Genomic DNA, 14,869 nt, shown 5'->3' on the forward strand with positions numbered 1-14,869 from the left:
TATTGGGACTATCTGGGATGCCTTGCAACGTGATGTTCAGGAGAGATCTCCACCTCCTCATACTCTTACAGATTTATGGACAGCCCTGCAGGATTTGTGGTGTCATTTCCTTCCAACAGTATTCCAGACATTAGTCGAATCCATGCCATGTTGTGTTGTGGCACTTCTGCGTGCTCGCAGGGGCCTTACACGATATTAGGCAAGTGTACCAGTTTCTTTGGCTCTTCAGTGTATGTGGTAAGGCAAAAGCAGTGTCATGAATATGTACACAACTATATGATATGAAACAGTTGAATTTTAATCAAGGAATGGAATGATAAATTACTGCTGAATACAACTGTGGTGGTAGCAGAAAGTGCCCCAATTGGTGGAGCACATCACAAATTAGGTTTTTCATTGTTCGCTGGGTATTTAACCAAGTTTTAAAAAAACAGATGAAGTACAAAAAATAAACTGCCTCCATGTCACTATCAAATTAGATATAGGTAAAGTGGGCTTGAGTGTTATTTTATACATAGCGAAAAAGTGGTAGGGATGAATGGGAAGCTGACGGAACTTCAGGAACTTTTTTTAAAAAAAAAAAAAAAAAAAAAAAAAAAAAAAAAAAAAAAAAAAAAAAAAAAAACACACACACACACACACACACACACACACACACACACAAAGTAAATCTTTACTAAGTGAATAATAAATTATTGGCACAGAGTTGCCATGGTTATGAAACAAACCTTCAGGTGTGATGAATAACTACAAAAGTTACAGTACATTGTCAGATACTGAAACCTTATCTACAAATATTCCAGTCAAAATCTGTTAGCCAAAATAGTTTTCAACAGCCAGAATGCACTTACAGTAAGTGTTCAAATTAGCTGCCTCCTATTCCACTTGACCTTGCCTCACTAACTCTAGTTCAAGTGCAGGCACGACAGTAATAAGTTCTGTTATATGTTCCAACCATGCTGGGTTTACATGAACAACATCAAAAGCAACCGCTCTTTGCAAGTATGTATGTGTCTCATAGACAAGATACTTCCCATATAGAAGATTATACTGAGATGACAAAGGCGTGAGATACCTCCTAATATCAAGTTGGACTTCTTTTTACCTGATGTAGTGCAGCAACTCGACATGGCATGGACAAGTTGTTGCAAGTCGCTTGCAGAAATACTGAGCCATGCTGCCTCTATAGCCATCCATAATTGCATAAGTGTTGCTGGTGCAGGATTTTGTGCACAAACTGACCTCTTGACTATGTCCAATAAATGTTCAATGGGATTCATGTCGGGTGATCTGTGTGACCAAACCACTTGCTCAAATTGTCTAGAATGTTCTTTGATACCAATTGCAAACAACTGTGGCCAAGTGACTTGGTGAATCGTCATCCATAAAAATTCCATCGTTGTTTGGGAACATTAAGTTGATGAATGGCTGCAAATGGTCTCCAAGTAGCCAAACATAACCGTTTCCAGTCAATGATTGGTTCAGTTGAACCAGAGGACCCAGTCCAGTCTATGTAAACACAGCCTACAAGATCATGGAGGTGCGACGAGGTTGCCCAGTGCCTTGTTGACAACTTGGGTCCATTGCTTTGCACAATATGCACTGCAATCCAACCCTACCATCAGCTCTTACCACCTGAAATCAGTACTCATCTGACCAGGTCACGGTGTTCAAGTTACCTAGGATCCAACCAATATGGTCATGAGGCCAGGAGAGGTGCTGCAGACGATGTCATGCTGTTGGCAAAGGAACTTGCATTGGTCATCTGCTGCCATAGCCCATTAACACAAAATTTCGCCACACTGTCCAAATAGATATGTTTGTTGTACATACCACATTGATTTCTAGGGTTATTTCAGACAGTGTTGTTTGTCTATTAGCACTGACAACTCTATGCAAACGCTGTTCCTCGCAGTCGTCAAGTAACGTCATCAGACACTGCGTTGTCTGTGGTGAGAGATAATGTCTGAAATTTGGTATTCTCAGCACACACTTGACACTGTGGATCATAGAATACTGATTTCCTAACAATTTCTGAAATGGAGTGTCCCATGCATCTAGCTCCACCTATCATTCCACATTCAGTGTCTGTTAATTCTTGTCATATGACCATAATCACATTGGAAACCTTTTTCACATGTATCACCTGAGTTCAAATGACAGCTCTGCCAATGCACTGCCCTGTTATAGCTTGTGTACATGACACTACCACCATCTGTATATGTGCCTATCACTATCCCATGACTTTTGTTACCTCAGTGTAAATCAAATGAAGATACAGAGGTAAAAACACTGGTCAAAGAATAGAACGTTCTCCTCTTGTTCTGTTTTTATGATGAGTCCAGAAAATATGAGCATCATGTACAAATTGAGGAGAAGCTCTCTTTGTGGAACCAACATGTGTCAATAAACAGGAAAGGAACCACCTCCCAATAACTCAGAATTCATGTCATTCACAAATTCAGGTTACACCTTTCCTGTTAATTGATCTGCCCCTTTAGCTACAGCAAACCTCCACTGATGAATCCTCACAACTGTGCCATTGAAACAGTATCAAATAATGTAGTTCATGAAATAAGTTTGTGGTTTGTGGAAAATAATTTGATGCTAAATCACAGTAAGACTCAGTTTCTACAGTTTCTAACTCACAATTCAACAAGAACCGATATTTTGATCAGACAGAATGGTCATACTATAAGCGAGACGGAACAGTTCAAGTTCCTAGGCATTCGGATAGATAGTAAGCTGTTGTGGAAAGCCCATGTCCAGGATCTTGTTCAGAAACTAAATGCTGCTTTATTTACCATTAGAACAGTACCCTGAAATAAGTGACACTTCAACACGAAAAGTAGTCTACTTCACATATTTTCATACGCTTATGTTGTATGGTATTATTTTTTGGGCTAACTCTTCTTATTCAAAAAGGGTATTTTTGGCTCAAAAACGGGCTGTTCGAGCTATATGTGGTGTAAGTTCGAGAACCTCTTGTCGATCCCTATTCAATAGTCTGGGAATTCTGACATTGCCCTCACAGTATATATTTTCTTTAATGTCGTTTGTTGTTAGCAATATTAGCTTATTCCCAAGAGTTAGCAGCTTTCACTCAGTTAATACTAGGCAGAAATCCAATCTGCATGTGGAAGGCACTTCCTTGACTCTTGTGCAGAAAGGAGTGCAGTATTCTGCTGCATCCATTTTCAATAAGCTACCACAAGAACTCAAAAATCTTAGCAGTAGCCCAAACTCTTTTAAGTCTAAACTGAAGAGTTTTCTCATGGCTCACTCCTTCTATTCTGTCGAAGAGCTCCTGGAAGAGCTAAAAAATTAAGCAAATTCCAGTGTTACATTGTTGATTTTCTTTATTTAAACTTATGACTTGTCACCTGAATATGTTTTTTTATATTTCATTTTACCTGTTTCTAATGTCGTGTTATAATTTCATGTATTGACTCATTCCATGACCATGGAGACTTCTCCTTAATTTGGTCCCACGGAACAATAAATAAATAAATAAATAAAATAAATCAGTTCCTCTGCAACTGTTGCAATTGTCAAGTGCCTCATCTCTATAGAAGCAGGCATGAAATTGAGATTGTGCAATGTATTTGTGTGTCAAACACTGACTTTGTATAACATCTGGCCCAAAGCCAGCTGGATTTAAGGTATGATATAGACACCCTGTGGACTGTTGAGATGTTTCTGCTTTTCTTACATTTCAGTTGGGCACATCCATTTCACATGCAAATGATCAAGTGCATGTTGGCAGCTGTCATCCACTCATTCAAGTGCTATTTCTGCACACTCGTGACCCCTTCCCTATCTCTTGCTCTTCGTTCAAGGCATTGGAGATGCAATTTCTAGGTTTCTCAGAAATATTAATGAAGTCTAGCAAAATTTGGTACACTTTGGATATTGCCCATATGGATGGTCAGTCATCAGTTTAAACCCAAGCACAATGATACATTTTTATTGCTAACTATGTGACACACTGATACTAAGATCATTTGATTTCCTTCAGAGCAGTGTGTTGAACGTGAAATGTGTGTGTTCAGGTGGTAGCATATAGCATACTCCTCTCATATAGAACCAAGGGGGCTGCCAAAGTTAGCTTTGCCATCCTATAAACACAACATTATCTGCATTGTCAAAGTCACTCATTACATGACACAATGCAGAGAGGATCAGAATTTCATCCACAGCATTGGCACAAAGTCTGGTGATAAGAAACCATGTGTCACCAATCTCCCTCCCATCACCATCCTAAAGCTGGTAACAGAAATGTCTTTGACCACCATGATTTGAATCAGCTGTCATCAAGTTATGTGCTGTCACACTGATGTGTAACCTCAACTGCAGAAGCAAGTTTCTACAGGGATGATTGTGTTGCCTCAACATTTCAACTTCCTTACTTCTTCCATAAACTCATCTATATACAAATATCTTGTCATTAAGTCGTCAAGACTGTAGTCCACTTCACTTCTCATATTGTATGATAGTGCTAATTCCACAATGTAGAGTAACATACGGTTATTACCTTAACATCAGAACATTGGTTGATGCACCTGGTGCTGCTCATTTTTACTACCCCTCCATTGTAATTATCTAAACACAGTTACCTATTTTGCTAGTTATTGAGTGACGAATATTGTTACTAGCTACTGGCTGCTCCAACTATTTTGACATCTAATTATGGGCCCTGGACTTTTCTGGATACAGGTTAGTTATTTTGTTAGTTTTTTCTTCTCTGTCATTCCTAAAAGGACACTGCATTATCACAAAAATTACTGTGTATTTTAGGTACAGCAGATTTAATAAATTTATCATCAGTTTACAGACTGGAATTGATGCCTATCAGAAACAGTATAGTTCTGATGGGATAAAATAATCCATACCTGAATGAGCAGTTAATATTTACCCTCCTAGCTACTTACATCAGCTTACATATATTCAGATCATTTTCTTTAATGGTAGAACCAAATGGTGGAACATACCCTGCGATAAGTCTCACGATGATGCAGCCTAGTGTCTTCAGCTTTCTGCAACCTTTCCTTCTGTTTCTGGTCAAGTGTTTGCTGCCAAATGAGCATTTCAGTTTCCATCTGTCGATGTGCAGCCTCAATCTCAGAACGGTGTCTTGCAGCACTTAAACTTCTTTCACTTATTCCACTCATCTTTAAACACAAACAAATACACATTAGTTTTGTATGCAAACAGTTGTTTTGTGTTGATTTACATAATTTAACAAATTTTCTTGACAATTTTCATTTACATTGTAGACACTCTTTATTCTTTTGTGCTTGTAAAACATACTCATAACATTTAGTGAATTAGTTGGAGTTTCTCTTCATGACAGTTCTAAGGTAATGGCCATGTCATCATAAGCCACTGCTTAAGCTGCTTTTGAAAAGTTTTTCTAGTAAACATTATCAGTTAATGTTAGATTATGATGATGATGATTATGTGTACAGGACTAAACCACAGAGTTATTCTAAATGATGGACCCATTTTCAAAACTTTGTATTTATTCAAGTACAAATCCAAAATGAACAATCTTTGTACCAATGAAAAGAGGAAGTTTCAAAGTTTTTTACATAATGTTTGGTATCAATTTAATAAATTTAATAATTTGTAATTAATTAATTTTTAATAATTATTTAATAAGGATAAATGTTATAAATGTTCAATGTGGCCACTGTTGACTGTACAGCAAACATCATAGCCAAACTCGCTCCACTGTTACTGAGTACACGGTAGCAGTGATCCGGTTCCGCATATCATTCAGAGTGGTTGGTAGAGGCAGGATGTAAACAGCTTCCTTCACATAATCCCTTAAGAAATAGTCACAGGGTGTGAGATCAGGAGATCTCAATGGCCAGAAGTGCAGAGCTAGGTCCTTGAGTCCCTGGAGACCGATCCAGTGCTGAGGAGGGGAGTCATTCAAAAATTCTCATACATCATGGTGCCAATGGGACAGGGCTCCATTCTGTCAGAAAATGAAGTCCTGGGAATCTTCCATAACTTGAGGGAACAGCGATTGCTCCAACATTACCAGGTACATGATTCCCGTTACAGTTCTTTCCACAAAGAAAAATGGTCCATAAACCTTTGTACAGGATATGGCACAGAACATGTTGATCTTTGGTGAGTCTTTTTCACATTCCAAAGCTGAATATGGATTTTCCAAACTCCATATGCAAACATTGTGTCTGTTGACTTTTCCACTAAGGTGGAACATAGCTTCATCACTAAAAATTACATACTGTAGAAATGGGCCATCTTCCATCTTTGCTAGCACATAACCACACGATGCAAGATGCTTCTCTTTGTCTTTGGGGTTGAGAGCCTGCACAATTTGTAATTTGTATGGCTTGTACAGCAAAAACCATCTCAGAACATTGCATACAGTTGGTTGGGGTATTCCAAGTTCTTGACTGGCTCTATTGGTAGACTTATTGGGAATGCACACAAAACTTTCTTGAATCTGTTGGACATCATCCTCTGACACACACAGTCAGCCTGTTCTTTTTTCTTTGCACACACTCTCAGTCTGTTTAAATTGTTTAAACCAATGGCTAATGCTTTTGCCAGTTGGTGGTTGAATACCAAATTGGGTATGAAATGCCCGCTGCACTGCAATTTGCAACTCATTTTTTGCGAACTCAATTATGTGGAAAACCTTGTGCTCCACAGCCACCATCTCACTCACAAATGACAGTGAAATGGAATGACAGACTTATTGTTGCGTGAACTCTACCGGCCGCTTCTGAAACCATCACTGCCTGCCCGCCTGCCGCCGCCCACCAAAAACTTTGAAACTTCCCCTTTTCATTGGTATAAAGCTTCCTCCCATTGTATTTTTACTTGAATACATATGAATTTTTGAAAACGGGTCCATCATTTACAATAACCCTGTATTGGGTCATCAGTCCCACCATTTCATGAGGGAAACACTTAAAAAGGTAAAAAGTGAAAAAAGGGGGGGGGGGGGGGGGGACTTGGCTGCTCCAACTATAACTATATAAGGAAATCAAAGAGTTTCAAAAAGGGCATGACAGTAGTTGTAGAATGATAAGTAAAAGAAAATAGAGATAACCCACGCAGCATCTAGCACAAGAGGGTCTAAAGGCACAACAAGGTCAGGGGGAGAAAGTAACCTGCAGTCGTATGGGGGGTACCTGCCGCAGGTGGAGGTCCTTCTCCCCACACCACCCCTCATACTGAAAGTGGAGGGGTATTATTAGTGTAAAATCCACCCTTCCTAACGAAATGCAACACTACGGTAGTTATGCCACACATCAGCAGACCCTTTAATAGCTCTCAACTTGTTTTTGATTGTAGTAGCCTGCCATTACAATTCCCAGAGTCTCAAAATATTTTGTTGCAATTGTTACTGTAAGTCAGTGCCCGGTAATCCTTTATTGTATGATTATATGATAGCGGAACAAACACTAGTAGCAGTTACGTCTGTAAAATATCTGGGAGTATGCGTGCGGAACGATTTGAAGTGGAATGATCATATAAAATTAATTGTTGGTAAGGCGGGTACCAGGTTGAGATTCATTGGGAGAGTGCTTAGAAAATGTAGACCATCAACAAAGGAGGTGGCTTACAAAACACTCGTTCGACCTATACTTGAGTATTGCTCATCAGTGTGGGATCCGTACCAGGTCGGGTTGACGGAGGAGATAGAGAAGATCCAAAGAAGAGCGGCGCGTTTCGTCACCGGGTTATTTGGTAACCGTGATAGCGTTACGGAGATGTTTAATAAACTCAAGTGGCAGACTCTGCAAGAGAGGCGCTCTGCATCGCGGTGTAGCTTGCTCGCCAGGTTTCGAGAGGGTGCGTTTCTGGATGAGGTATCGAATATATTGCTTCCCCCTATTTATACCTCCCGAGGAGATCACAAATGTAAAATTAGAGAGATTAGAGCGCGCACGGAGGCTTTCAGACAGTCGTTCTTCCCGCGAACCATACGCGACTGGAACAGGAAAGGGAGGTAATGACAGTGGCACGTAAAGTGCCCTCCGCCACACACCGTTGGGTGGCTTGCGGAGTATCAATGTAGATGTAGATGTAGATATACTGACATCAAGTTGATCAACTGTACTTGCATCTTTAGCTAGATGGTCAGCACATTCGTTTCCTGGAATGCCTATGTGGCTCAGTGTCCAGATGTAGGTCATTTTCTTGCCAGAGCTGTAAAGGTCCACAAGTAGGTCCTGGATGTTGGCAACCAAACGATTTTTGGGACAGAACAGAGATATGCCTCTTAAGCAACTCATGAAATCACTACAGATCAGAAAGTTTGTTGTGGCCAGGGATATGACATACCTCAAAGCCTGAGATATGGCAGCCAACACTGCAGGCAATTGGCAGAGAGTGGGTCACATGTTCCCCTTGCATGTGCAAAAGCATAACAAACTCTGTTATTGACTTTTGATCCATTCATGTAGATACACACCGAATTAGAATAATGGTGGAGGATCAAACAAAACAGGTGTCAGAGAAGGGTAGGATCAGCATCCTTCTTGGGGGCACAAAAGAGATCCATCTGTATCACAGCAGAGGGTACAGACCATACGCAGTGTTGAGAGGGAGCTCTAGGAACACAGATTAAAGGAGGCTGTTCGAGGTCCTCCAGTAGAGTATCGAGTCAGATCCCATCTCTTCTACCCAATTTTGGGTGATGCGCAAACAATCTGACTGTTAGTTGTGGAACAGAGTTTGAGTGACATGGGTGAGTAGGCATCTGACAGATTGTGACTGCATAATTTGCCAGAAGCTGCTGACATCCAACCTGCAGTGGTGGGACACTGGTTTCCACAAGGAAGCTGTCAACAGAGCTCGTACGGAAAGCCCCCATTGCCAACTGCACGTCAGTGTGGTGAACAGGGGCCAGCAAGCTCAGTACAAATTGTGTTACCGACCTATAAACAACACGTTGGTAGTCCAAATGGGATAAAATTAGCGTTTTGTAAATCCTCACAAGAACTATGCGGTCCATGCCCCATGAGGACTTACTCAGAAAATGGAGAGCATTTAGCTTCTTCATGCAAGTTGCCTTGAGCCAGCGGACATGTGGCAGCCAAGTTACCTTATTGTCAAATAAAATACCTAAGAACTGAAAAGTTTCAACGACTTCAAGTACCTATCACCAAGACAAATTTCTGGAGATAGGTGCACAGCCCAGAGTCCGCAAAAATGTAGAACTCATGATTTTGCAGGAGAAAATTGATAGCCTTGATTCAGGGCCCAGTCATGTACTCTCCAGACAGTCCTCTGGAGTTGGCACAAGTTGGCACTCAGAGTGCACAATGATGCAGAGGCATAGTACAGGCAAAGATCATCCACATACTGCGATGCAGAGACTGGGGCTCACTGCATTTACGTTACCATTGATGGTAATAGCAAACAACATTATCCTCAGAACTGATACCTGAGGGTCTCCAGTTTCCCATATATATTTCTTGCTGAGATCCAAACCTATCTGGACCCAAAAAAGTCTGAGAGATAGGAAATTCTGGATAAAAATGGGTAAACTGCCCCAGAAATCCCACTCATGCAGTATAGATACAAGTAGTATGTGATGTTACCAGGTGGTGTTGTATGCCTTCTGTAGTTCAAAGAACACAGCAATCAGATGTTCAAAATGTGCAAAAGCATTGCGCACTGCAGATTTCAGACAAACCAGATGATATGTGGTTGGCTAGAAAGCCCAAAAGCTGCTTTGGAATGCTGCGTGGAGTAGCCGCGCGGTCTGCGGCACCTTGTCATGGTCTGTGTGGCTGCCCCCATTGGAGATTCGAGTCCTCCCTCGGGTATGGGTGTGTGTGTTGCCCATAGCATAAGTTAGTTTAAGTTAGATTAAGTAGTGTGTCGGCTTAGAGACCGATGACCTCAGCAGTTTGGTCCCATAAGACCTTACCACAAATTTCCCAATTCCACTTTGGAATCATGATATATGCCCTTCAGGTTCAAGGCACCAACAAATACAGGAGATGTGAGTATCCTTTCCCAGGAATAATAATAGTAATAATAATAATAATAATAATAATAATAATAATACCTTCCTGCCATTGAGAGGGAAACTCTCCTTCCCATCAAATGCAATTACAAATCTCAAGGATATGTTTCATGCTGTTGGCAAGAAGATGTTTCAACATTTGGTTGTGGATTTTGTCGGGTCCAGACATCATATCTCGACACACATTCAAAGTGCTGCGAAACTCCCATTCACTAAAAGAGACACTGTATGGCAGAGAACCGTGTGCATGGAAAAATAGCAGGTAGTGCTTGGTGAGAAGTTTCTGGGTCAGGAAATGAGGATGATAATTACTGCAAGCAGACATTTCAGCAAAGTGTGCCACAAAACATTCAGCAAATACCACAGGATCAGTGCAGATGTTACCATTCACAAGGGCGCCAAGAACTGCCACGGATGGCAGATGGCAAAAATGCAGCGGAGTTTAGTCCATACTTGGCACAACAGGATGTGGGATTGCATAGATGATACACATTGTTCCCAACACTCCTACTTCCTTCACAACAGGATGTGGGATTGCATAGATGATACATATTGTTCCCAACACTCCTACTTCCTCTTCTTTATTAAAAAGCATGTTTTCACCTGGAGTACCTTGAATGTTATTAAATTATCCATAGAGGGGAAGTGCTTGGACTGTTAAAGCAGCCTGCAGCATTCTCTGATAACTGTGGTTATATCTTCAGACCACCGTGGCACCAGCAGTCACCAGGATGAGCCAGAGGAGTAGGGTATTGTTGCTGCTGCAGCATGAATAATAGTATCAATAGCATCCTGTAACACTTTTTCAATATTCACCACATGACTGGCTGCAGAGGAGAATGCTTCCCACTCAGCTTTCTGAAGCAACCAATGTGGAACATGTTCCAGGTATCTATGAGTGAAGAGGAAGAGAATGATAGGAGAATGGTTGCTGTCACAAAGATCGCCATGAACTTGCCACTGAATCAGGGGTAAGATACTCAGGGTGTGATCTGTGAGATAAATAGCTGAGTATGTTCCGTGGGCTGCAATGAAATGTCTTGCAGCCTCAGTGCTGAGTAGGGAGACGTCCAATTCTGAAAGGAGATGTTCTAGTACTCGGCCTCTGTGAGATATAGTGTTACCACCCCCACTGAGGATAATGGGCATTAAAGTCCCCCAATAACTAACAGTTCATGATAAAGGAAAGGTCCATCTGTGGGCAGACAAACATTACTCATTGTCATCTGGACTGACAGGTAGACACTAATGGCCATGGCTTCTAGTGCAGGGGTAAGGGGCACGTGTTCACTGGAAGTATCAGAGTGTATGAGTGTATAGATCCTACCAGACATTCTCTCAACATTAATGTGATTGGTACAGTGGGGTTTGTAGTTTTTCACGGCAGGGAGGTGTGTTGCTGTAAACTGTGTTTCCTGAAGTGCTATGCCAATTATGGAGGAAGTAGCCATTAAATGATGGAGTTTGGTCAGATGGCAATAGAAGCTGTTACAGTTCCATTAAAGGAGAGTTCGAGGCAGGTCTGAGAAAGTGGCAAATGGAAAAGATTGGTGTGATTATTTCATTACCAGAGTGTCCACTCTATTATCCTTGAGTCCCCTTTGGTTGTGGTGAACAAAATGGACTCCATGACAGATTAGTACACAGCTCTTCATCAGCTTGCAGCATTATGTCCCAATCGAAGATAACAGCTTGAATTATACTGAGCTTGTTATGAGGAGAAATGGTGACTGGTATGTCTCCCTTCTTGACATGGCCTGAAGTGCCCACGATTGATTGACATGTGATGTTTCTATCAGCAAAGATGCAGTTCTCAGCTTCTCTGTTGCAGCAACCTTCACAAACCAATTTTCAATATTTCCAACAAAAAATAGTGGCTTCATTGTAGTGAAAGATCTGCCATCGGTTTGGGAACAAACCCAGAATTTGGCAAACTGTCCACTTCCATTTCTCCTTATCTGGCTCTCATCTTGATGCATGGTCAGAGATAGAAATGCCATAGGATTGTAAACCTCTGCATTAAAATCACTGTTCCTGACTGCTGAGACAGCCATGTTGACACGAAGACCATTATGTTTGATCCGTTTCATTGTAGATCATCTGCTCCAATGCCCACCACTCCATGTGGGCATCACTCCACTAAGGCAAAGGCCACCTGGCATAGTAACCATTGCCTGGAGTCCTGGTGCTCCTTGGCTGACAGGGGGCTACAGTTCAGGTATCGGCAGTGCGATCTCTGTGTTGTCAGGAGGCTACCATTGAGAGGGTACACTACAACCCCATCATGATAGATCTGGTACTGCGCTGCATTTCAGGTGCAAAGATATATCCACTTGATTGATAGGTGCAAAAGATAACAGTGCACAGTGGAGAGTTAATGCACCACAGTAAGGTGTCCATCCCAAAACAGCTTGCACTTCTGTAAAATCTGAAAAGTGGAGGTCAAACTCAAAATGAGGACTAGAATTTAAAAAGCCAAAAAAGGTGAGGAAAAAAACTTTAACAATGCAAAAAGAGCAAAAACCTTCAAAAGTCCAAAGAATAATCAAAATACCTCCATTAGTCACATCTTACGACAGGCAAGGAATGGCTGTAGGCCTATTCTAGTCCCCAACACCACAGGGGGTTTAATTTTATATAGGATTGTAAAAATTTGCTCCTTTGACATAGGGTACCTTGAAATACATCATTACACTGTGGAAAGTTCAATCAGAACTGAGCAATACAGTCATAATAGATGTGCAGTTTGCTACTGTACTGCAAGGTGGTGTGGAGTGAGTTCTGGGATAAAAGAGTGCAGGGTCACACTTTCAAACATTTATTAATTACATTTATACAACAGACAAAAAAGGTGAAATTGTGAAACGATACTTTTAAGCATGAAATCAATTAGTAGTAGTATGGTATTCTGCCTTATGGCAGGTCTTGTCATGGGTTAAGCCTCTTCCACTTTTGTCTGTCCATAGCCAGTCTTTTCATTTCTGAATATTTGTCTCCTTTGATATTGTCCAGCATTTGATATCTTCTTTTTCCTCTTCCCCTTTTTCCCTCCACCATTCCTTCTATTCCTTCCTTCAATATACAGTCCCTCCTCAAACAATGTCCAATCCAGTTCCGTTTTCTCTTTCTGATGACTTTCAGCATGTTTCTTTCTTCTCCAACTCTTAATACTTCTTCATTCCTTACTCGGTCTTCAAATTTCACTTTTTCCATATCCACATCTCTAGTGCCTCCAATCTTCTTTCATCTTCCTTCCTCAATGTCCAGGTCTCCGCACCATATAGTGCAATGCACCAGATGTAACATTTGGCAAGTCTGTTCCTCAGATCTTTGTTTAGTGGTCCACAAAGTAATTTCTGTTTCCCCTTGAATCCTTCTTTAGCCATTGCAATTCTTTTCCTAATTTCTGTTGAGCAATACATATCATCCATTATTATACTTCCCAAGAAATAGAGGTTATTCATTTGCTTTTTTTCCTCTCCCCCTATTTTTGTATGGCATTTTCTCCCCTTCCTCCAATAACGATGCTTTTCGTTTTCTTCTTGTTAATCTTCATTCCATATTATTCTAATTTTGTGTTTAGACCATCTAACATTTGTTCCATCTCTTATGCACACTCTGCCATCACAACCATGTCATCTGCAAATCTTATACACTCCTCTCTCCGACCCCCTATACAAACTCCTCTCCTTCCATCAAAACTTTCACTAATAATTTTCTCCAGATATATATTGAACAGTATTGGTGATAAACAACAACCTTGTCTTACACCTCTTCCTAGTTCAATTTCTTCACTCATCACATCTCCTATCCTTACTCTTGCTCTCTGGTTCAAATATTAATTTCTAATTAGCCGTCTGTCCCTCCAGTCAACTCCCTGTTTCCTTAGGATTTTCATCAGTTTGTCCCATCTGACACAGTCAAAAGGCTTCTCAAGATCAATGAACACAAGACACACCTTCCTTTCCTTCTCCATATATCTCTCCCCTATCACTCTCAGTAGCCCAATGGCATCTCTAGTTCCCACTCCTCGCCTGAAACCAAATTGTTCATCTCGTATTACGCAATTCGGCTTTCCATATAGCCTTCTGCTGAGCATCCTCAGCAAGAGTTTGGCTGCATGCGATATCAGGCTCACTGTTCTATGTTCCTCACACTTTTTGCTGTTCTTTTTCTTTTCTATATGTATTAAGATACTTTCTGTAAAGTCCTTTGGCCATTTTCCTGTCATGTATATTTCATTACACGATTCAATCAACTCCCTTTTCCCTTCTTTCTCCAATGACTTTAACAGTTCCGTAGGAATCTCATCAATCCCCATTGCCTTTCCATTTTTCATCTCCTTCATAGATTCTTCAATCTCACTAGTTAGTATCGTATTTCCTTTGTCATCATCTGCAACTTTATCTTCTTCTTCAGTCCCAAGGTCTCCTTCACTTACTCGGCTGTCTGCAGCGTATAGCCATTCTATATATTCTTCCCATCTTCTCATTATTTCTTGGGGTTCATTCATCATTTTACTGTCTGCTGCCTCTGCTTCCTTTAGTCCATTGTTGTTTCTCTTTTCCATGAATGTCAAATCCATTTCTTCTTTGTACATCAAATCATATTTTCCTTCTTTCTCTAATTTCTCTGTCTTGTCACACTTTTCTGTCATCCATTTCTACTTTGCTTTTTCTGTCTCCCTCCTTAATTCATTATTTAACCTCCTGTAGTTGTGCTTCCCTTTACAGTTTTCCATTTCCTGCAATCATCCATCTTCATTACAGGGTGTATACACAGACAAGAAAAAAAATTCCCGGATTTTTCCCGGTTAAAAATACAGTTTCTCCCGGGTGAAAACAC

General features: G+C 40.8%; 1 protein-coding gene across 7 annotated transcripts in view; it reads right to left on the reverse strand.

The window, feature by feature from the left end:
* LOC124555721 (coiled-coil domain-containing protein 177) overlaps positions 1-14,869 on the reverse strand; it is a 293,273-nt gene that overhangs the window by 37,027 nt on the left and 241,377 nt on the right. For all 7 annotated transcript variants that reach the window (XM_047129731.1, XM_047129729.1, XM_047129732.1 and 4 more), the window contains one exon: positions 4,992-5,171. In XM_047129731.1, the coding sequence (XP_046985687.1) occupies positions 4,992-5,171 (180 nt within the window). The remainder of the gene's footprint in view (positions 1-4,991; positions 5,172-14,869) is intronic.

This window comes from Schistocerca americana, chromosome X, assembly GCF_021461395.2.
Source record: "Schistocerca americana isolate TAMUIC-IGC-003095 chromosome X, iqSchAmer2.1, whole genome shotgun sequence".
Lineage (NCBI taxonomy): Eukaryota > Metazoa > Arthropoda > Insecta > Orthoptera > Acrididae > Schistocerca > Schistocerca americana.